This window comes from Artemia sp. Qi Xiang Cuo, chromosome 11 (assembly GCF_049724085.1).
Source record: "Artemia sp. Qi Xiang Cuo chromosome 11, ASM4972408v1, whole genome shotgun sequence".
Lineage (NCBI taxonomy): Eukaryota > Metazoa > Arthropoda > Branchiopoda > Anostraca > Artemiidae > Artemia > Artemia sp. Qi Xiang Cuo.
This window is the reverse complement of record NC_142804.1, coordinates 40764159-40788905: the sequence shown is the minus strand read 5'-3', so window position 1 is coordinate 40788905 and position 24747 is coordinate 40764159. Positions and strand designations below refer to the sequence as shown.

Genomic DNA, 24747 nt, shown 5'->3' with positions numbered 1-24747 from the left:
TTGTATGTGTCCCAAGGCTATACTTGGGATCCGGCTGGTACAGCAAGTTGGACCTCAGTGCTTACTAAAATTAGAGGGGTTCTATATATTTGCTTCCATTGCCTCTCCCAAAAAGGATTAAGCCCACTGGTACAATTAAAACCATCATTAAGTAAAATTAAGTAGTTGTCAAGACAGATAGTCCGAGTGAGTGAGAGGCAAATCTGGCATAAGCCCTTTTTAGGATGGCATTTTTAATTAAAATCAAGTAGTTATGGGCATCAAGCCATGGTTGAATTGTAGAAAAAGCCGAGACAGATAGTCCGCGTGAGTGAGAGGCAAATTTGGCATAAGCCCTTTTTAGGATGGTATAAAAATGATGTCATTTTACTTGTTGAAAGATAAGTCTATCATACATCATTCCTAGGGCAGAACTAAGGTAGATTGTCATGGAACTAAGGGATGGAAGATCAGAGTGATTTTGGGTTAACACATGACGGACAATGTGCGCTGGACTTGTATGCAAAACGGTGGACTGAATTTTCTTGGACTCACAGGCGAACAAGTGACCTAAGCCTAATAGGCTTGGCCGCTTGTAGTTCAAAGGTGGAATACCGTGTCAAAGGATTAAGCCCACCGGTATTTCTACCGCTGTATTGGCAATAACTTGCCGTGTATCTGTGGTCGTTTGAATAATCGGGATAACTGATATTTTTGTCAGCGCAATATCAGTGTCTCCTTAGAATATGCCTCTCATATTCTTTCAGTTTTTTTCTTTCAGCTTTATCCTGTAGTACGGATGATGTCAGAAGGTTGGCTGATGGCCCATTTGCTCATTGATTGTAAGTTATAAGTTTGAGTACCTTTTTTAGGTGATGAAACCAAATAGAGGGTGATTATCCGCCATTTTAACACTTTCTGTCACTCGGCACCCCCACGGGCCAACTAGAGCCAAAATTGTAGCAGTTACACAGTTACAATAAAAACGGTCCAAATATCCATAAAATACGTCGGGTATTTTGTAATCCAGCACGTAATCCTTGAATTTAGAGGGTATTAAATGAAGCTTTTTTTTTTTTTTTTTTTTTTTTTTTTTTTTTTTTTTTTTTTTTTTTTAATAAGATTCCCGTGCTATACTGCAAATCTGCCATTATTTGTATTAAAAATTAATGAAGTGCATAATTTTTTCTGAAGGTACAGATATGCCTCTAGAGGATGGGTGCTCTCCCCTATTGGAAGCAAAAGGACATTGAAAACTTGTATAAAAATAGGAAAAATGTGAATTATCCCATTTAAATTTGGCCAACAGTGTTATTTAGGGTAGGAGGGGGGGGGGGAGGTTGAATTCAGAGATAACACGAAAAATTGCTTATAAACCAAAACATGAAATGTAGCCAACAAGTTTTACAAAAGGCTTCTGATTACTCTGCGATTTTTTCTGTAGGATCTCTAGACTTGTAGGTTCAAATCCTAGTGTAATTATATAAAAAAAAACATGTTTTTTTCAATTGAAATTAAGGAGCAACATTAAAACTTAAAACGAACAGAAATTATTTCGTATATGATGAGGTTTGCCCCCCTCCCCCCTCATCAATACCTCGCTCTTTACGCTTAAGTTCGAATTTTGTTCCAATTCTTAAAGAATGACCCGTGAATGACAAAGGGTTTAGTTAGAATAAATAGCTCTTAAGAAAGTACTAAAAAAACCTTTAGCGTAAAGAGCGAGGTATTGACGAGGAGGCGAACCTCCTCATATACGTAATAATTTTTGTTCGTTTTACGTTTTAATGTTGCTCCTTACTTTCAGTAGAAAAAACTTGTTTTTTTTATTTAATTTCTGATCGTCTTTTAAATAATGTTGGAAATCTGGCAACCCCTTCATGGAAAATTCCATTCCCCCATGAAAAACTCCTCCATGTAAAGATCCTCCCATGTAACCTTCTCCCCCCCACCAAAAATAAATCCCCCCTAAAAACGTCTGCAGACTTCCCAATAACCAATACTGTATGTAAATAATAGGCAAAGTTAACAACTTGCAGTCCTTCCCCCGGGAACTGTGGGAGATTAAGTCATCCTCAACAACATAGTTATAAGATATTTCGACTATGCTGAACAAAATGGCTATCTTAAAATTTTTTATCGGTTAACTTTGGAAAAAAAATGGGCGTTGGAGGGGGCCTTGTTGCCCTCCAATTTTTTTGGTCACTTCAAAAGGGCCCTAGAACTTTTAACTTCCGTTCGAATAAGCCCTCTCGTGATATTCTAGGACCACTGGGTCGAATCGATCACCCCTGGGAAGAAAAAAACAATAAACACACATCCGTGATCTTTCTTCTGGCAAAAAATACGAAATTCTCCATTTTTTCAAATAGGAGCTTGAAACCTCTACAGTAGGGTTTTCTGATACGCTGAATCTGATGGTGTGTTTTTCATTAAGCTTCTATGACTTTCGCGGGGCGTTTCCCCCTTGTTTCGAAACTAAGGCAAATATTCTCAGGCTCGTAACTTTTGATGGGTAAGACTAAACTTGATGAAATTAAAATTGAAATCAGCATTAAAATCCAATTCTTTCGATGTATCTATTGGTATCAAAATTTCGTTTTTTAGAGTTTAAGTTACTATTGAGCCGGGTCACTCCCTACTTATAGTTCGCTACCACCAACTGTTTGATATTGCAGTATTGAAGTTTGAAAATAACACCCAGCAATTATGTTTGCACAAATGGGGCTTCTCATCTGACGTGTCTCAAAACGAAGCACAAAATGGGTACGGTAACCCAAAGGTTATAGCAACGGCTTCGGATTTCACCATTGGTGGTTATGTATGACTCCTGAATTTGCTGATTATAAATCTGAGGCTAATACTGCATAAAAAACGCAGAGTAAGCATATGTTTAAAAAATACCTGGAGCATGGTGAAGCAAAACATATTATTGCCTGATCACTATGCTCAATGCTCACTCACTTCCTGTATCCAGTAGATTCAACCGCATTTATGATATATCATACTTTTTTAAATTTGAATTTGGGACGCCCTCGAGCGGAATAGCCTTTTTGATTTTTCGAAAAATGTAGATAAAGTTTTATGCCTTACTCAACAATGATCAACTTATTTTGTTCAAATAAACAAAATTTTCACTTTGTAGAAGATATCCAGCCCTACTGTTGGTCCTGCTATGACCACTTTCACTACTGTTTCTACCATAGTGCAACTTCCTCTACCAAGCCTATTGCTACCACAGCTACTAATATCATGCTACTAAAATGACTTTACATTAACTGCAATTATTGATAAAACTTATTAACCAGCATTAAAACTAATAATTAATTGAACAAATTGCCGAAACTAATCGTGGCATTTACCAAACCCTTTAAACCCCATTAAAGGCGAGGGAATTATTTGTGACTTTCAAAAAATGAAATGTATGTTTGAGCAGACTTTCTTTTTTTTTCATGACATGTAAGAAAGCATTAATACTGCTACAACTTCCTGGAAAAGTCTGTTTTCATTATCAGTATATCACTAACAATTAATTTGGTTTTACTAGTCTAATATGACGATATTTCCGTTAGTTTTTTTTTATTTCTACCGCACTAAGTCTTTCATATTATCCTAATGGCTGCAATTTCATTCGTGCTTTTTTGAAAAAAACGTATTTTGAACTATTTTATCATAATCATTGTCAAACACTTCGTGGTAACGAACTGTAAGTAAGGAGCGATCCAGCTCAATAGTAACCGAAGCTCTGAAAGACGGAATTTTGATACCAATAGATATAATAAAAAAATTAGATTTTATGCTGATTTAAATATATAAGTTTCATTAAATTTAGTCTTACCCATCAAAGGTTTGGCCTGAAAAAATTGCCTTATTTCGAAAAAAGGGGAAAACATCCCCGTAACAGCCATAGAATCTTAATACAAAAAATCACACCATCAGATTCAGCATACCAGAGAACCCTACGGTAGAGGTTTCAAGATCCTGTCTGTAAAAATGTAAAATTCGGTAATTTTTAACAGAAGAAAGATCACGGATGTGTTGTGATTTGTTGTTGTTTTTTTTTTTTTTTTTTTTTTTTTTTTTTTTTTTTTTTTTTTTTTTACCCAGTGTTCTAGAATATCGGGATAGAACTTATTCAAACGAAAACTAAAAGTTCTAGTGCCCAAGTGACCAAAAAAATTGGAGGGTAATTAGCCCCCCTCCCACGCCCCATTTTTTGAATCGTCTGATCAAAATTTTGAGATAGACATTTTGTTCAGCATAGTTGAAAGGCTGAATAACTATGCCTTTGGAGATATAATGACCCCCACAGCCCCTGGGGAAAGGTCTTCAAGTTACAAAATATGCTTATTATTTACGTATAGTATTTGTTACTTTGAAGTATGCATACATTTTTGGGTGGGGGGGGGTATTCTGCTGGTGGGTTTTTTCACAGAGATAATTTTCCATGGGAAGGAAGTTACCAGGGAATGAGTTTGTCAGGGAAAATTTTACACTGGGGGAATTTTCCAGAATTCCTACACGAAATTCGTCTTATGTCTTGCTTTCTCTCACCCGACTCAATGTTATGCGTGGAGATGTTAAGGGTAATTGTCCGGGGTAAATTTTCATCAGGATTGAATTATCAAGAGTATAAATCCGTGGGGAGGTGAAATAATTTGTGAGGGTGTAGCTTGATTTTCTGGCCTTATTCAAAAAGCGATCAGAAATTAAATAGAAAAACAAGTTTTTTCAACTGAAAGTAAGGAGTAACATTAAAACTTAAAACGAACAGAAATTATTTCGTATATGAGGGGGGTTGCTCTTCTTCAACACCTCGCTCTTTACGCTAAAGTTTGAATTCTGTCCCAATCCTTTAAGAACGACTCTTGAAACACTATGTTTGTTTAATTAGAACAATAGAAACCTTTTTTTAAAGTGCTAAGAACTTTAGTGTAAAGGGGGAGGTGTTGAGGAAGAGCAACCCCCCAGAACCTTTTCTTAAAGGTACTAAGAAACCTTAGCGTAAAAAGAGACGTGTTGAGGAAGAGCAACCCCTTTTTATACCTAATAATTTCTGTTCGTTTTAAGTTTTTATGTTGCTACTTACTTTTAGTTGAAAAAACTTTTATTTAATAACATTAAGAATGGTCAAAATACTGTTAAATATTCCAGTGATTTCTTTTTGTGTATATTTTGTGTTCGTGATAAGCAGTTTAGATTTACTATTCAAACATGACACCAGTTTTCATCAATATTTTCTTCCCTTTCAATCAGTTTTTTAAACATATATTGATAATCCGTTGGCTATCCTATCGATTTAGTTTTAAGTAAAGGTCAAATGCTACCCTAATCTCTAAGTTGGTGGTGGTACAACGCTCTTTTGTGATGGATTGTGGTCCTTTTATGTTTTATTTCACAGTTTGGTGTAAAAGTCGCCAAAAGTTCGTCCGAGTCTCATTTCTTTATTCATAGTAATTTCTTTACTCTTTTAATTATACTTGTTATGATAGCAGTGTGTTTTGGGTACTAACACCCCTCCTTATTTTTGTTGCAAAACTTCACTTTTTGCTGACTAGATGCAAGGAAAACACCATTTATCTGGTACTTTTAATTTCTGACAGAAAGGAAAATCTTTTGATAACATTACACAAGGACTTTTCTTATTTATTTTTTTCCGAAGTTTTAATAAACTTGGCATCTATTTATGCTTTTCTTATTATGGATTTTTACCCACAAGCTCAGATGACAAGACACTAATGTGAAAAACATACATCCAAATATTAAGAGAAGCTAGCTGATTTAATATCCAAAGCAAAAAATGTCCAAGCCTTAATTGTCTCAATGTATAAATTCTTGGTTACATTTTGCACAGCCCTCCATTTATTAACCCTATAGAGGCAATTGTTATAAAAAAAACAACACTATACTTATCAAGCTTGGACTGCCATCTTGCTGTAAAAAAATACTGCTTTTATCAACATCTTTCGATGGGGCTGAAAGATAGCAGTCGATTGATACCTTCGAAGAGCTGCTGTGTGACATGTGGCCTAAACAGTGAGTCACCAAACCAAGGGATAAGAAAAACGAATGAAAAGGTAGGCAATTTCTAAGCTAGAAACTGGAAACAAAACGAAAAGGTGGGAGATTCCTTGCATGTCATATGCGTATAAAATATATACCGCTTAGAATTACTGTAGTTGAAATTCACGAAATGTGCAAGAATTTGGAGCAGTAGCAAGATAAACTTCCTCCTGTTGTAAAAATACAACATCGGACGATCGTGGCTCAAAATTGTGAAACGAATAACTAATTTTTGTTTTCTTTTTAAATGGCAGAAGTCTTTTTTACGACAGACTAAGAAAACGAGCTCAAAATCGCCGAATTGACGCAGAAGAGGCGGCCAAGTATATTTTTGACATTCGAGAAGACATGTTGTCTGACTTGTCCGACGATGATGATGACGATGATCGAGACTTCCTGTCTCCAGAAGGTCTTATCGATGATCCTGATGCAGACTTGTTGCCTCTACTGGACAATCTCAGCTTCTTCTTGGAATAGGATGACGTGGAGACTAACACTGAACCCAGTGACGATGACTCGGGGGAAACTCCACCCTCCAGTCAGCAACAGCAACCGGTAACAGCAAGTACTGGAAAATCAAAGAAGAAATCGAAAGTCCAAGAAAAATTCGACTGGAGAAAAGTAGAGATAGAAAAAGTTGATCTGTCTTGGAAAGGAGAACCTCGCCAAGTTCCGGGCATCTTGGAGACTCCACTGAAATACTTCCAAAAATTCTTTGACGATGACCTTCTTGAGCTGATAGTTGAACAAAGTAACGTCTTTGCACTTCAAACTTAGGGATGCAACCTCTGCCTCACTGCCGAAGAGCTAAAAGTTTTCATGAGCATTATTCTATTATTGGGAGTGATAAAAGTTCCCTATTATCGAATGCACTGTGAAGCAGCCACCAGATACCCTCAAATTGCCGACAAGATGGGCCGCCAAAGGTTTGACAAGATCAAACGTTTTCTTCATTTCAACGACAACAATAAAACTAAGAAACCTGGAGAACAAGGATTTGACAAGCTATACAAGATTCGACCTGCCTGAGTCATATCCGTTCCAAGTTTCTTGAAGTCAGCCCCGAAGAACACCATTCAGTTGACGAGCAAATGATTCCTTTCAATGGGCGAAGCAACTTGAGACAATATCTACCGAAAAAGCCGACAAAATGGGCAATAAAAGTGTTCACAAGAGCTGGTGTGTCAGGTTCTGTATATGATTTTGAAGTTTACCAACGGAAGGGCACTCTTGTTGAAGATGACATAGAGCCAGCTCTTGGAGTCGGAGGCAACATAGTTTTACGTCTGATGAGTACCTTGCCAGAGAAAATGAACTACAAGATTTACTTTGACAACTGGTTTTCGAGCTTGAAACTAATGAGTTTGCTCAAAATTAAAGGATTCCCTTGTATTATTACGTTGAACAAAGCCCGACTGAAGGGCTGCCCGCTCCTCACAGATGGTGAAATGAAGAAACGAGACAGAGGAACTTCCGGTTACAGGACTGACGTTCATTCTGGTGTTAGTGTAGTGAAATGGTTGGATAACAGCACGGTTTGCTTGGCTTCGATGTATGCTGGAATAACGCCACAGGACACGTGCAGACGCTGGAACGTTAAGGATAAATCCAGGGTTGAAGTTTCAAGGCCAGCCATTGTTTATGAGTACAACCGTCATATGGGTAGCGTAGATTTAGCAGACATGCTGGTGGAGATGTGCCGAACTCATCTTTGGACACGAAAATGGTATATGAGAATCTTCTGGTGTCTTATTGACACAGCAATCTGCAATAGCTGGCTTCTTTTCAGGTCAGACGTCAAAGCGCTGACTTCAAGGACAGACGAACCAATGATCGTGAGAGCCTTCAGGTCTGAAGTTGCTGCAGGGTTGTGTGCCTCGGCGCGTGTGATGCCCCAACGTAAACGTGCTAGACCATCTTCAGATGTTGAAGAAAGTCTCAGCCCCATTTGAAGTCGCAAACAAATCCGACCGGCAATATGTGCTCAAGCCGATGGACTTTATCACTGGCAAAAAAGACTGAGAAACAGAGCTACTGCAAACAGGGAAAATCAGGATATACCACTTTTGAATGTAAAAAATGTGACCATCCACTGTACCTTACTGCCTAAAATAAATGTTTTAAAGCCTCCCACACAAAGTGAAAATGCCCCATTTTTATATACTCGAGAGGCTAATGTCGTATTTTTACAACATGGTCTAAAATTGACAATTGAATAAATCATGCAAAAAAAAAAAATTTCGTCAATAGTCTGACCTAGAGATTACATGGGAAGCGTTGGAGATTTTTCCTGGTATTCGTTCCTATAGTGGCCCGTCAAGGGTTAACAATCGATATCGATTAGCGTTTTAGCTAATATAGCTCAGTATTCCATTCTTAATTATTTTAATGTAGTAAGCAAATAAAGCAGATATCTAAAATAAATGGATTAGTTATTTATCGTTTTTGAAAGCTGATAAATCATAGCAGAAGTAGGATAAAGAAGTTCCAATGGGAAAAATTGATAAATTCGATTTCTAAAACTGCATACAGTAAACTAGTCCTTTTCATCTCTTTTATGATGTCTTGGTAAATGTGAGAACATTGATTCAAAGAAGAAAGAGACTTCAGTTGCATAAGCTAATCTTATAATTTTGATAAAACCGATGATTAATTCTTGATGGCTGCTAGAGTTGTTGCTTCTGCTACTGTAAGAGCCTTGAAAGGCAGGAGAAGTATACCAGTCAGACAAGCTATTTTGCTGGTTAGCTCTTTGTGAATGAATAAAATAGGCTACTTAGCAGGCTAGTCTACAGAGCCTGTGAGTTAACTTCATATAGTCTTGGCAAAAACAATGGAAAATTTGGAAGTATAAAACGAAAACTCGATTGAAAAATGAAAATCCTCTTTAATAGGTCCTACTCTCCAAATATAAAGATTTACTAGCTGGTTAGCACAGTCAGTTTGTTTAAAGGATCACAGATGGTTATGGTAACCCAGGGGGGCAAGGGGGCTCCCCCCTAACATAGTTTAGAGTGTAATTTACTTGATTAACCCAAGTTTGCATTAATTAAACTTGCTTTTAATGCAAGTTTTTCAGATCAACCTATTTTGTGCCCTCCCTAAAAATTTTTGGTAAAATTCTACTTTAGTTACTTTTGGCTATCTTGGAAAGAGGTTGGGCTAGGAAAATGAAACTTTCAGGGATGGATCTACGTGCTAAGGTATGCCATAGGAAGGTACTTTGTACTACTTATCTCCAATCATCCCCCCTCTATTTACTGCAAGCTATAGCACATTACTTACTGTTTTAACTCACATCTCATCTTATGCTAAAATCGGACTTATAAATCAATACTGATCTTATACAAATTCAACGTTTAATCATGTTCATTAAATATATTCCGAAACCCTATTGTCATTTAACGATCCATTTAACTTATTTACTATATAGCTGACATTCCTTATGGAACCCATTTGTGATGTCACAACTTTGCTTATCATAACCCCTTTAACAGTAGCATGCAGGTGCCATGGGGTAGAAGACAACTCTATGTTGATAAGCTGTTTAAACTTTATTAATTAGGGAAAGGATTTGACAAGAGATAGACCAGAAAAAAAACCAAATTGTTTTTAGAGGACAAATTATGTTATGAGAAGATGTTTTTATTTTATAGGTCCATGCACTTATCAAGGGAAGAGGTTTTTAAAATCCCCCTTCCCCCAAACTCAAAATTTTCTAAAATTCTACTTTAGAAGCTTTTTAAATATTTCTAAAGCACTAATTGATAGAGGGCTACAAACATCAGAATTGACTTTAGAAGACAAGTTATTTCATCGGAAGATGTTTTTGAAGTCCTCCCTCCCCAAAACTCAAAAATGTCTAAAATTCTACTTAAGAAGCTTTTAAAAATTTCTAAAGCGCTAAGACATAGAGCGCTACAAACATCAGAATCAACTTTAGAGGACAGATTATGTTATTGCAAGATGTTTTTGAAATCCCCCTACCCCCCAAACTCAAAAATTTTCCAAAATTCTACTTTTGATGCTTTTTTAAATATTTCTAAAGCGCTAAGACATAGAGTGCTACAAACATCAGAATCGACTTCAGAGGACAATTTATATCATGGGAAGATGTTTTTGAAATCCCCCTTCCCCCCAAACTCAAATTTTCAAAAATTCTACTTTAGAAACTTTTAAAATATTTCTAAAGCACTAATAGATAGAGTGCTAAAAGCATCCGAATCGACTTCAGAGGACACGTTATATCATCATGGGAAGATGTTTTTGAAATCCCCCTTTTGCCCAAACTCAAAATTTTCTAAAATTCTACTCTAGAAGTTTTTTAAATATTTCTAAAGCATTAACAGATAATGCACTAAAAACATCAGAATCAACTTTAGAGGCCAAATTAATTCTACAATAATTCCCCCTTCCCCCCAACCTCCAAATTTTTTTGTAAATGCCCCTTTGCCCCAAACTCAAAATTTTCCAAAATTTTATTTTAGAAGCTTTTTTAAATATTTCTAAAGCGCTAAGACATAGAGCACTACAAACATCAGAATCAACTTAAGAGGACAATCTATGTCATGGTAATATGTTTTTAAAATCCCCCGTTCCTCAAACAACAAAAATTTTCCAAAATTCTACCGTAGTAGCTTTTTTAAATATTTCTTAGGTGCTCGAACATATGGCGCTACAAACATCAGAATCAACTTTAGAGGACCATTTGGGCTATTGGAAAATTACTACGTCATCCCCCTTCCCCCCAAACCCAAAATTGTACAAAAGGCTACACCGGAAGCTTTTTTTAAATATTTCCGAATCACTAAGACATAGAGCGCTACAAACATCAGAATCAACTTTAGAGGACAATTTATGTCATCGGAAGATGTTTTTGAAATCCCCCTTTGCTCAAAATTTTCCAAAATTCTACTTTAGAAGCTTTTTTAAATATTTGTAAAGCGCTAAGACATAGAGCGCTACAACCATCAGAATCAACTTCAGAGGACAACTTATGTCATGGGAAGATGTTTTTGAAATCCCCCTTCCCCCCAAACTCAAAATTTTCTAAAATTCTGCTTTAGAGGCTTTTTAAATATTTCCAAAGTACTAAAAGATAGCATGCTAAAAACATCAGAATTGACTTTAGAGGCCAAATTAATTCTACAATAATTCCCCCTTCCCCCCAAACTCAAATTTTTTTGAAATCCCTCTTTGCCCCAAACTCAAAATTTTCCAAAATTCTACTTTAGAAGCTTTTTTAAATATTTCTAAAGTGCCAAGACATAGAGCACTACAAACATCAGAATCAACTTTAGAGGACAATTTATGTCATGGGAAGATGTTTTAGAAATCCCCCTTTGCTCAAAATTTTTCAAAAATTCTACTTTAGAAGCTTTTTTAGATATTTGTAAAACGCTAAAACATAGAAGTGCTACAAATATCAGAATCGACTTAACAGGACAATTTGTCATGGGAAGATGTTTTTGAAATCCCCCATCGCCCTAAACTCAAAATTTTCCAAAATTTTACTCTAGAAGCTTTTTTAAATATTTCCAAAGCACTAACAGATAGCACGCTAAAAATATCAGAATTGCCTTTAGAGGCCAAATTAATTCTACAATAATTCCCTCTTCCCCCCAAACTCAAGAGTTGTTAGGAATCCCCCTTTGCCCCAAACTCAAAATTTTCCAAATTCTACTTTAGAAGCTTTTTTAAATATTTCTAAACCGCTAAGACATAGAGTGCTACAAACATCAGAATCAACTTTAGAGGACAAGTTATGTCATGGGAATATGTTTTTGAAATTGCCCTGAGGACAAATTATATCACGGGAAGAGGTTTTTAAAATCCCCTTTCCCCCCAAACTCAAAATTTTCTAAAATTCTACTTTAGAAGCTTTTTAAATATTTCTAAAGCACTAATTGATGGAGGGCTAAAAACATCAGAATCGACTTTAGAGGCCAAATTAATTCTACAATAATTCTCCCTCCCCCCAAACTCAAAATTTTTTTGAAATCCCCCTTTGCCCCAAACTCAATATTTTCCAAAATTCTACTTTGGAAGCTTTTTTAAATATTTTTAAAGCACTAAGACATGAGTGCTACAAACACCAGAATCAACTTTAGAGGACAAGTTATGTCATGGGAATGTGTTTTTGAAATCACCCTTCCCCCCAAACTCAAAATTTTCCAAAATTTTACTTTAAAAGCTTTTTTTAATATTTCTAAAGCGCTAAGACATAGAGCGCTACAAACATCAGAATCAGACAAATTATGTTATGGGAAGATGTTCTTGAAATCCCCATTCCCCCAAACTCAAAGTTTTCCAAAATTCTACTTTAGAAGCTTTTTTAAATATTTCTAAAGCGCTAAGACTTAGAGTGCTACAAATATCAGAATCAACTTTAGAGGACAATTTATGTCATGGGAAGATGTTTTAGAAATCCCGCTTTGCTCAAAATTTTCCAAAAATTCTACTTTAGAAGCTTTTTTAAATATTTGTAAAGCACTAAGACATAGAGGGCTACAAACATCAGAATCGACTTTCGAAGACAATTTCTGTCATGGGAAGATGTTTTTGAAATCCTCCTTCCCCCCAACCTCAAATTTTTCCAAAATCCTACTTTAGAACCTTTTTCAATATTTCAAAGGCACTAATAGATAGCACGCTAAAAACATCAGAATTGACTTTAGAGGTCAAATTAATTCTACAATAATTCCCCCTTCCCCCCAAACTCAAAAATTTTTTGAAATCCCCCTTTGCCCCAAACTCAAAATTTTCCAAATTCTACTTTAGAAGCTTTTTTAAATATTTCTAAAGTGCTAAGACACAGAGTGCTACAAACATCAGAATCAACTTTAGAGGACAAGTTATGTTATGGGAATATGTTTTTGAAATTGCCCTGAGGACACATTATATGACGGGAAGAGGTTTTTAAAATCCCCTTTCCCCCAAACTAAAAGTTTTCTGAAATTTTACTTTAGAAGCTTTTTAAATATTTTTAAAGCACTAATTGATAGAGGGCTACAAACATCAGAATTGACTTTAGAAGACAACTTATGTCATGGGAAGATGTTTTTGCAATCCCCACTCCAAACTCAAAAATTTCAAAAATTCTAATTTAGAATCTTTTCAAATATTTCTAAAGCACTTATAGATAGAGCGCTACAAATATCAGAATCGACTTTAGAGGACAAATTATGTTATGGGAATATGTATTTGAAATCCCCCTTCCCCCAAAATTCAAAATTTTCCAAAATTCTACTTTAGAAGTATTTTTAAGTATTTCTATAGCACTAAGACATAGAGCGCTAAAAACATCAGAATTGACTTTAGAGGCCAAATTAATTCTACAATAATTCCCCCTTCCCCCCAAACTCAAAATTTTTTTTAAATCCCCCTTTGCCCCAAACTCAATATTTTCCAAAATTCTACTTTAGAAGTTTTTTTAAATATTTCTAAAGCGCTAAGACATGAGTGCTACAAACATCAGAATCAACTTTAGAGGACAAGTTATGTCATGGGAATGGGTTTTTGAAATCACCCTTCCCCCCAAACTCAAAATTTTCCAAAATGTTACTTTAAAAGTTTTTTTTAATATCTCTAAAGCACTAAGACATAGAGCGTTACAAATATCAGAATCAACCTTAGAGGACAAAGTATATAATGGGAAGATGTTTTTGAAATCCCCCTTCCCCCAAACTCAAAATTTTCCAAGATTCTACTTTAGAAGCTTTTTTTTAATATTTCTAAGGCACTAAGACATAGAGCGTTACAAACATCAGAATCGACTTTGGAGGACAATTTATGTCATGGAAGATGTTTTTGAAATCCCCCTTCCCCCCCAAACTCAAAATTCTCTAAAATTCTACTCTAGAAGATTTTTAAATATTTCCAAAGCACTAACAGATAGCACGCTAACAATATCAGAATTGACTTTAGAGGTCAAATTAATTCTACAATAATTCCCCCTTCCCCCCACACTCAAAATTTTTTTGAAATCCCCCTTTGCCCCAAACTCAAAATTTTCCAAATTCTACTTTAGAAGCTTTTTTAAATATTTCTAAAGTGCTAAGACACAGAGTGCTACAAACATCAGAATCAACTTTAGAGGACAAGTTATGTTATGGGAATATGTTTTTGAAATTGCCCTGAGGACACATTATATGACGGGAAGAGGTGTTTAAATCCCCTTTCACCCCAAACTCAAAATTTTCCAAAATTCCACTTTAGAAGCTTTTTAAATATTTCTAAAGCACTAATAGATAGAGGGCTACAAACATCAGAATTGACTTTAGAAGACAAATTATTTTATGAGACAATTTTTTTAAAATACCCCCTCCCCCAAACTCAAAAATGGCTAAAATTCTACTCTACAATCTTTTTTAATATTTCTAAAGCACCAATAGATAGAGTGTTATAAATATCAGGAATCGTTTTTAGAGGACAAATTATATTTTGGGAAGATATTTTTGAAATCCCCCTTCCCCCCAAACTCAAAATTTTACTTTAGTAGCATTTTTAAATATTTCTAAAGCGCTAAGACATAGAGCACTACAAACATCAGAATCGACTTTAGAGGCCAAATTAATTCTACAATAATTCCCCCTTCCCCCCAAACTCAAAATTTTCAAAAATTCTACTTTAGAAGCTTTTTTAAATATTTCTAAAGCGCGAAGACATAGAGCGCTACAAACATCAGAATCAACTTTAGAGGACAATTTATGTTACCGTATGGGAAGATGTTCTTGATACCCCCTTTCGCCTCAAACTCAAAATTTTCCAAAACTCCACTTTAGAAGCTTTTTTATATATTTCTAAAGTGCTAAGACGTTGAGAGCTACAAACATCAGAATCGATTTTAGAGGATAAGTTGTATCATAGAAAGAGGTTTTGAAATACCCCCTTCCCCCAAACTCAAATTTTCAAAAATTCTACTTTAGAAGCTTTTAAAATATTTCTAAAGCACTAATAGATAGAGTGCTAAAAGCATCCGAATCGACTTCAGAGGACACGTTATATCATCATGGGAAGATGTTTTTGAAATCCCCCTTTTGCCCAAACTCAAAATTTTCTAAAATTCTACTCTAGAAGCTTTTAAAATATTTCCAAAGCACTAACAGATAGCACACTAAAAACATCAGAATCGACTTTAGGGGCCAAATTAACTCTACAATAATTCCCCCTTCCCCCCAAACTCAAAATTTTTTTTTAATCTCCCTTTGCCCCAAACTCAAAATTTTCCAAAATTCCGCTTTAGAAGCTTTTTTAAATATTTCTAAAGTGCTAAGACATAGAGCGCTACAAACATCAGAATCAAATTTAGAGGACAAATTATATCTAGGAAAATGTTTTTGAAATACCCATTACCCATTGAATTTTTGACAATATAACATTTTACCTTAATTTTCAGTTATCAGTTTCTTTTTCTCTGGCTTTAGTTCTGAAAATGCAATTTCAGTTATTATGTTTTATGTCTTTGTCTAGCAAATACCTGTTTGTCTGGTTTATTTGTCTAACAAATACCCGTTTGTCTGGTTTCCTTGTACAGTCTATAGTGGTGGGTTATTTATAATGCACAAGTACCGAATAATCTATATTCGTTTTGATTATTTTTTTGGAAACCCCTTAACATTTTGAGTTGGGTAACCACATAAAACATATTCAAATAGCTTAATCCTATAATGTTGAAAAATTGTTGCTTTTCTTTTTTACATCTATGATTTTAAATATGTTAAGAATGCTGAAACTTATATAAAAATTTTCTTTCAAGGGTTGAAAGGTTAGCTGTAAGGGGATTTTATAGCAGGGGGAGGGAGCGGGCGGGGGCAGTGGTCAGCAACCTGCTTGTGGTGCCCCTGCTTATACTAATCTAAGCTGACCAATTTGTTGCAATGCGTTGCACTGGAATAATACTCTAAAATCTGGTTGATAATTTGCCTGTCTAAAAAATTTGTCTGAGTTTCGTAAAAGGGGGAAACAACCCCCTAAAAGTCAAAGATTTTAATAAAACTCATACCATCAAATTTGTGGTTCTTGGCAAATACCCGCCGGAACCCCCCTCCCCCCCCGTAAAATACCTCCCCACTGAAAATACCCCCCCCCCCCCCATGGGAAATACCCTCACGGAAAATCCCCCCACCCAAAAAAAAATACCCCCGTGGAAAATAAGGCTTTTCAAATTTCAAATTATCAACCAGATTTTAGAGTATGAAGGGGGAATGGGATGAATGGTAAGGAGGATTTCAAAAACTTTGAATGACCTTTAAAAATCTGTGAGTTATAGCAATGGAACCTTGCAAAATAGATCTTCTGTTTAAATGAAGTACAACAAAATTATTTCAGCTTTAAAACTTTGCTCAATACCAACTTATAAGATTTTAAATATATGCAAATACATTTCCTAAATTTTGGAAATAAAACATTGATATGGCTTAAAATTCTGCTCAAATGATTTTCAGAACTAAAGCAAGAGAAAAAGAAACTGATAACTGAAGATTAAGGTAAAATGTTGTTTTGTCAAAATTTCAATGGGTAATGGGTATTTCAAAAACATCTTCCCATGACATAAATTGTCCTCTAAAGTCGATTCTGATGTTTTTAGCGCACTATCTGTTAGTGCTTTGGAAATATTTAAAAAGCTTCTAGAGTAGAGTTTTATAAAATTTTGAGTTTGGGGGGAAGGGGGATTTCAAAAACATCTTCCCATGACATAAATTGTCCTCTAAAGTCGATTCTGATATTTGTAGTGCTCTATGTCTTAGCGCTTTAGAAATATTTAAAAAAGCTTCTAAACTAGAATTTTAGAAAATTTTGAGTTTGGGGTGAAGGGGGATTTCAACAAAATTTTGAGTTTGGGCAGAAGGGGGAATTATTTTAGAATTAATTTGGCCTCTAAAGTCGATTCTGATGTTTTTAGCGCACTATCTGTTAGTGATTTGGAAATATTTAAAAAGCTTCTAGAGTAGAATTTTAGAAAATTTTGAGTTTTGGGGGAAGGGGGATTTCAAAAACATCTTCCCATGACCTAAATTGTCCTCTAAAGTCGATTCTGATGTTTGTAGTGCTCTATGTCTTAGCGCTTTAGAAATATTTAAAAACCTTCTAGAGTAGAATTTTAGAAAATTTTGAGTTTGGGGGGAAGGGGGATTTCAAGAACATCTTCCCATAACATAATTTGTCCTCTAAAGTACATTCTGATGTTTGTAGCACCCTATGTCTTAGCGCTTTATAAATATTTAAAAAAGCTTCTAAAGTAGAATTTTGTAAAATTTTGAGTTTGGGGGAAAGGGAGAATTAGTGTAGAATTAATTTGGCCTCTGAAGTCGATTCTGATGTTTTTAGCGCGCTATCTATTAGCTCCTCAGACATATTGAAAAACGCTTCTAAAGTAGAATTTTGGAAAATTTTGAGTTTGGGGCGAAGGGGGATTTCAGAAACATCTTCCCATGATATAAATTGTCCTCTAAATTCAATTCTGATATTTGTAGTGCTCTATTAGTGCTTTAGAAATATTTAAAAAGCTTCTTAAGTAGAATTTTAGACATTTTTGATTTTTGGGGATTTTAAAAACATCTTTGCTTCATGAGCGCATGGACCTATAAAAATAAAAACATCTTCTCATAACATAATTTGTCCTCTAAAAACAAGTTGGATTTTTCTACTGGTCTATCTCTTGTCAAATCCTTTCTCTAATTAATAAAGTTTAAATGGCTCATCAACACAGAGTTGTCTTCTACCCCATGGCACCTGCATGCTACTGTTAAAGGGGTTATGATAAGCAAAGTTATGACATCACAAACGGGTTCCATAAGGAATGTCAGCTAGATAGTAAATAAGTTAAATGGATCATTAAATAAAAATAGGATTTTAGAATATATTTTAATGAGCAAGGTTAAAAGCTGAAGTTGTGTAAGGTAAGCAGTGATTTATAATTATGATATTAATATAGGATGAAATGTGAGCTAAAACAATTAGTAATGTGCAGTAATTTACCATTATATAGAGGGGGGAGGAGTGGAGGTAGGTAGCCTACTTCAAAGTACCTTCCCGGTACATAGCTTAGCATGTAGATCCATACCTGAAAGTTTCATTTTCCTAACCCAACCCCTTTCCAAGATAGCCAAAAGTAACTAAAGTAGAATTTTACCAAAAAATACTGGATATTTTGGTCACATGTTCTGTGACCATCATCAGCAGAAATGCATTGATGTTGATGACAGTACAAGAATGCTGCGAATTATAATTAATCTGTGAATTATATTAATCTCTGATTTTATTATTACCCTAAATAATAAGTATACAAATATAGTCTCAATTTAAATCTTCCTCCATATAGAGAAGTTCAGGGTAAATCATCACTATCTTTAGGTCAATTAAAAGAACCACTCACAAAACTTGGGCATATAAATGGGATTTTTAAGGCTTCTGGCATTCCCCTATGAATGGAGCACCTCCCTTAAAAGTTTTGTGCAGTTATTCAGTACTGTGCAGAAATTAATGAAGTCTCAAATGCATGAACTCATTCAAGAGAAAATTTCAAATTGTTGTCTGTAATAATATTATTTTTCTTTTACATGGATTTAATATATGTTTATTGATGGCATGTGCTTCCCCATCACAGTATGCACTTGTAAAAGTGAAGATTTAAATGAATGTTTCCAGTTTGAAACTGGTTGGCTATCTCATAATCTTTGTTCTACTGTGTTTGTTCCAAAACTGTTGTTTTGCAGCACAAATTGACCAAACAACAACAGCACCCTATTGCAGCATGATCTCTTTTGCTGCTTAAAAAGTTGAATTTTGGTAAGTAGATTTATACTGAGGAATTTTGTGCATTTGGAACCAAGATCAAAATTTGGATTTTGCTGATGTAGTAATTACCATAGATAAGAGTGGGATCATCACCCCCTCATACTCCTTAAAGGTTAGAGTGTTATTGTGCTTTTAGGTCCACTTGACCTAGGGAACTGTCTTCAAAGCTTTCAAGCCAATTATACAGCAAATGACAAATACCTCCTTTTCCTTATTTAAACCTAGCTGTGATTAGTAGGTAATTTATAAGCATAAATGTAATCTATTAGCCATAGGTGATTACAGGGATGTCCAAGGGTAAAAAGGGCATTGATGCCTATTGTTTTGGTTCCCCTTTAATCACTTTTGGACCTTAAAAACAGGTCTAGTAACTGTGATTTCTAGTCAAGTCCCTTGCCAAGTTTCTAGGATCACCCTACTCATACAATGTGACCAGAAACAACAGACAAGGGACATCTGGAACTTTTCACTAAACTAGTTGATGGTGCTATTGACTATAATATATTCTTTTAAAAATTCAAATTTTTGCAGTTTTTGCTAGGATTGATAAGGGCAGCTAATTGCTTACTGTTCAATACCATGACTAATTTGATTGGTAAAACAGTAAATTTGAATTGCCTTTGTTAAAAAAAAAGAAAAAGAGAAACACATTATTTCACCCTATATTTTTGAAATGTATAATATATATAGACCAATTTTTGAATTTTTTATATACTTTTAAAAGTAAACTTCATTTTTATCAAGGACATAATATTCTTATCTCTCTTTCAGACTCCATCTGCTGTGAACAGGGTGAAGAATCTTCTGTCTCAGAAGCCTGATGCAGTAAGAATTGATAAGATTTGTTTCTTAACTTTAAGGATTATGCTGCCAGTATAGTTGCTGAAAACAATGTTTGTGAAAAATTGGGTAAATTGTAGTTGCAAACTGGCAACATATTACCCCTTTGTTTTTCTTTCGTTATTTACAAACAGTGCTTCTTGCTTATTACTTAATCCTCATATCAGGGTGGCTTTGAGAGCATTGTCAGCCTTCCTCATGAGGAACAGTCAGTAGCAAGGGCCTCTGCATCAAACATGGAAATTCCAGCTTTGTCCAGGAATTTCCTGAGACTGTCATTCCCCTGAAACTTGGATTCTTTCTCTTGGACGTTTCCAGCCATTACCAATTAGTTCAAAGTCATAAAGATGCCAAGCCAGAGTGTCAGCAGGCAGTTGCAACAGATGTCTGAAACAGAGAAGTGACTGCTGGGCAACTCATTCTCTGAAACCACTTAGATTGAAGAGTTTTGAGACAGTGCTGGACAAGCCAATATTAAAAAATTCTGTTTAACCCCCTCTCCACCCCAAGGAACAGCCTCTACATCAGTGTAATCTGTGTTTATGTGAAATATTGACCAATTAGTGCATATCGTAATGATTTTGTTGGTAAGGTCTGATTTTCATGGAATAATAGAGAAGCTTTAAGAGGAACTTGTATAAAAAGGGAAGTTTTTGTACCTTAGTATGTAACTCAATCCAAACTTTCTAGACAATTTTGAAGCAGGATCCTTGGTTATTGGGTACCTTTAAAGCTGTAGACATTTTTAAAAAGATCATGCTTAGGAAAATTTAAAATATCACATTTTTTAAAAGAAAATTTATAATTTTTTTCTCTATTGTTCGAAATTGCCCATGTAGCTTTGTACTGTATTGTCTTTACATATTCTATCTGTATGAAAAATATTTTTGATTTTAAATGTACATTAGATCAACACAATCATCTGAAAACAGTTTATAGGATGAAAAAAAGACAATGAAATTGCTGCCTTGATGAAGGTAAGGACTGAGATTCAAGCTTAAAATTTAGAAAATAAAGGACAATCATCCTACACAGAGAAAATTCTATGTAATTTAGCAGTTCTCTTTAAACTTGTTGTATCTGTTTAGTTGTTGATGTTCCATACATTATTCTTAACAGGTAGCCCTAAAGATTGGTGTGAGGCAGAGAGGCTGCAATGGCTTGAGTTATACCCTTGCCTATGCTTCTGAAAAGGATAAGATGGACGAGGAGGTTCTTCAAGATGGTAATATTCTTCTATTTCTTCCTGAAACAAAGTATAAAAGTATTTTAAATGAAAGGAATACTCAGTATCAATTACTTTGGTCAAGTATTGTCAGCCAAATTTTTCTGCTAATAAGTTTTGAAAATCCTTAATGCCCATATCGTCAACATTTTTTTTTAAATGTCATTCATCCTCATGGAGCTTGTTATGAGCATGTGACAACTTTTGCCCTGCAATCTAGTTTGGCTCCTGGTGCCCCAGTTTTTATACACAATAATGAAATTGCTTTTCAGACGTTTTTTTTTTATAAATTTTTGGGGCACTTTCTTTTTTGATAATTAATAACTAACTAAGGAATATGAAAATTATTTCAAGTAAAGCATAATGTGTGAGTAATGGAATATCACGCGAGTAATGATGAATTTTTACATGATTCACCCAGTTTTTAGAAGGGATGAAACCTTATCCCCATCCGAAATGTCAATATGTTGAAAAATATGCAGGCATATTGTCTGTCATAAGCCCCTATTATATTTAGAATCTATCCACAGAGGTCTGCTTCTACTATAACAAGGCTTTAAATTTTGAACCATGGAACCTTTCTGGGCATTTCTTCAAAGAACAATGGTGAACATCATAAAAAATCACTGATGAATGTAAGAAAAAAGAGAGACAAAAAAGTAAAAATTAAACGATGCAAATATTGAAAGGTACCACTGATTTTTTTTTTTCATAAACTAGGCGAAAGGTTAGTGAACAGTCTGAACCTTTTCTATGCTGTGTTTTAAGATAATACCATTAGCATAAACTTGGAATCTTTATGTTTTGTTAATTATTTTAATGATTTAGCTTCCTGGGAGTTTTGTATATTCATAATATGTAAATAATAAGTACCAAACTTTTTTTTTAGATTAAATCTGAAAATAATAAAGAAACGACTATAGGATCCGTTTACTATTCTAAAAACTTACCACTTTTTGCATGCTGACCAATGGTCTGCATACTGTAGGTACTGATCTCCTGATTCTCTGCCCTTGGTGGGTAATGCAGTGCGTGATTGGGGGCAAATCATCAGACGCCTCCTGTGTTTCTCCCCAGATTTCTCTCAGCAGCCATTTAGAGCTGGTTCTACTCGGGCTAAGCTTATAGTCACACCGGTGACTCCCGTTCTAAACCAAATGACCAGCATCACTAGGACTCGAATCCTTGTCCTCACAGGCAAAGGATTTCAAGTTTACCGCGCTAACCACTCCACTAGGACGGCTCAATGATGCACAAAAGTCGCGAAAAAAATAATAATAATATGAATAGTGGCATAATTTTAAATTAAATCAGTGGGGAAAAAAATAACTAAAAATTGTGCAAATGTTTTGGTAGAACTCTTAATCAACAGAAAAAATAGATGGAATTACCAGAATATACAAGAAAACAAAATAAAAAAATGCTTTGTTAGTAAATTAAGAATAAGAAAAAACCAAAAGAACATATTTGAAAACTATATTTGTTATTCTGTAATTATTCTAAACGAATCCAATAGAGTGAAAACCCCTGTACAGATGCAATAAAACGTGTTTAACAACGTGTAGGTCCCAAAGGTTGACTGTTTTCTACTCATTGAGATTGTAGCAGAATATACAGTTTTTTTGTTTAAATGTCTTATGAATAACCTAGGTCAGTTCAATTAAAATAAAAAAGTATGAACAGGTCAAGTATCCTTTGATATACCCTAATTTATATTTGAAAAAAGAATGAATTTATTCATGTGATAATCTGGTGAAAGTACCTTGACTTCTCAAATCAGTATTAATATTCTGAAATTTATTTGAGCTTGGTTTTATTGAGTGCACTTGTAATTTAATGAAAGTCTAAAACTATGACAAAGCTTTACTAAAACAATAAACAGATTTGGCTTTTGTAAAACTGTTTTAATCGTTGTGCTGTTCCTATTTGGCTCTCTGACTAATAAGTTTGCCAACCACTGGTCTACACCAGAGTTTTAGTTTTTCTGCAACTCCTTTACAGTTGTTTGGTGTTCTATTTTTGTGAATTTCAACTATCCTTCGATAATCAGCGACTATCCTGCCTATATGGTTTAAACCTGCATTGTTTTTCTTTCAAGCAGATTTAAGGCAGTTTAGAGTCAGTGAGTATTATGGTCCCTTATAGGTACAATCTTTTGTTGCCTTTTTTTAGTATATAATCAACCAGTAAGATGTGATAAAACTGAAAAAAAATGTGGTGAAAGGCACCTTAAACGTGTGTTTCAACCACATCATTTGGAGAACAGATAATTTTATACAATAACCATAGGTTCACTCAGCTTGTTTATTTATTCTGTCAGATTTCATCTGTTTCTTTGTTGTGCAAGCCCACGCATTATTACGGTCCAACAGCTTCGTTGAGGTACTTCGTCTGAACGGTTGAAAGCGCAGCGATAAAAAGCATTTCTTTCTTCTCAATTCCATGTTACTTGTTTTGTCGTTTGATGGAAATGACATCTTTGATATGAACAGTTTTGTGTTTTGCTGAACCTGGTGTGCGCGAGTTGTGTAAAAAAGAGTAGTGAAGGCGAGCCGGAGAAATATCCAATTAGTTTCTGATTTCCCGCGGTTGCTAGAAGCTTTCACAAGTTACAGCAAAGTAGACTGACTGTACATTCTCCTATTCTAAGAAAACTTTGGTTTAAGTTCACTCCAAAAATTGAGTAAGAGTTATTCCGTCACTGACATTTTTTTGTGAATGTTTTTTAACTCTGTTCTCATGAAAGTTTAGTATTTTGAACTAAAAAAATCTATAGGAAAGTTTATCTCCGCAAGTTTCTCTGGTAAATTTATGAATTCAATTTGTGTTTATGAAGCGTCCATAGTTTTGTGTAATAGTTAGTTGATTATTCTTTTCATGAGAGCACTTTTTGGTGATTAAGGCGAAAAAAAATCCAACACATTATTTCGTACAATATGCTGGTACTAGAAGAAATCTGACTACGTTTTTAACTGTGCCTTAAAATTTGTATTAGATTTGACATTCCAAAGAATTCTCTTCCTTCTTTCAAATTAAAAAACAGTGGACCCTCTCCCTCAAAAAATTATTGCGCATAAACTATAGGTGAAGGAAAGGCACTGCGAATTGTAGATTTGACGTTGACGAGATGGATTTGGATTCAGCAAAGAAAAAAAACAACAATATTTTCTATATCCTAAAAGCGTGTAGATTCTTAATTTAGAAATTCTTTCTTATTCCTTTGGAGTTTGCTCATAAGTACCTTGTAATTTCCTTCATTGTCCATATTATGTTCTTCGACATGCTACTTACTGAAAATTATCTTTCAGGAGTTCGTATATTTATTGATAAGAAAGCACAGTTGAGCTTATTGGGAACCGAAATGGATTTTGTGCAAACGGATTTATCAGCAGAATTTGTGTTCAATAACCCGAACATTAAAGGGACCTGTGGATGTGGAGAAAGTTTTTCGATCTGATAAGGAATAGTAGTCTAGTCGTTGTATATAACATAATGATTTGTTGAATATATTTAATAAAACATCGGGCGAATTTTTTGTATAAAATGGCACTTTCGCAAATCGGTTGGCAGTCTAATACCGTCGTAGTCGAAACCAAAGGCTGTTCCAACATTACTAGAATTTAGCTTTTTTCGGAAAAAATCAATTACTACCAGTTCTCTTAATCAAGGTTCTCTGTTCAATCCCACCTGTTGATTTACTCCCACTCCCCCTCCCAAAAAAATAGTACCAGTAACTTAACATAGCACCAATCCCATAAGGTCAACAATGCCGTGCATGCTCCTGCTCTATTCCACTCTGTTCAAAGCTTTACTTTCTACTTCTTGTCATAAATTTACTACTT

The 24747-nt window shown here is 34.8% G+C and overlaps 1 protein-coding gene across 2 annotated transcripts; it reads left to right on the top strand.

Moving 5' to 3' along the window:
- Window positions 1-8625: 8625 nt before the first annotated feature.
- Window positions 8626-24435, top strand: MagR (Iron-sulfur cluster assembly 1 homolog MagR). 2 transcript variants are annotated; one of them, XM_089096779.1, is made up of 4 exons: window positions 8626-8785; window positions 19612-19665; window positions 20800-20905; window positions 24214-24435. In XM_089096779.1, the coding sequence occupies exons 1-4, from the start codon at window positions 8702-8704 to the stop codon at window positions 24360-24362; spliced, it is 393 nt and encodes a 130-aa protein (XP_088952905.1). In that variant the 5' UTR covers window positions 8626-8701; the 3' UTR covers window positions 24363-24435. The 2 variants fall into 2 exon arrangements, with proteins under 2 accessions (XP_088952905.1, XP_088952906.1); XM_089096780.1 differs by having other exon boundaries at window positions 8651-8731.
- The last annotated feature ends 312 nt before the right edge of the window (window positions 24436-24747 follow it).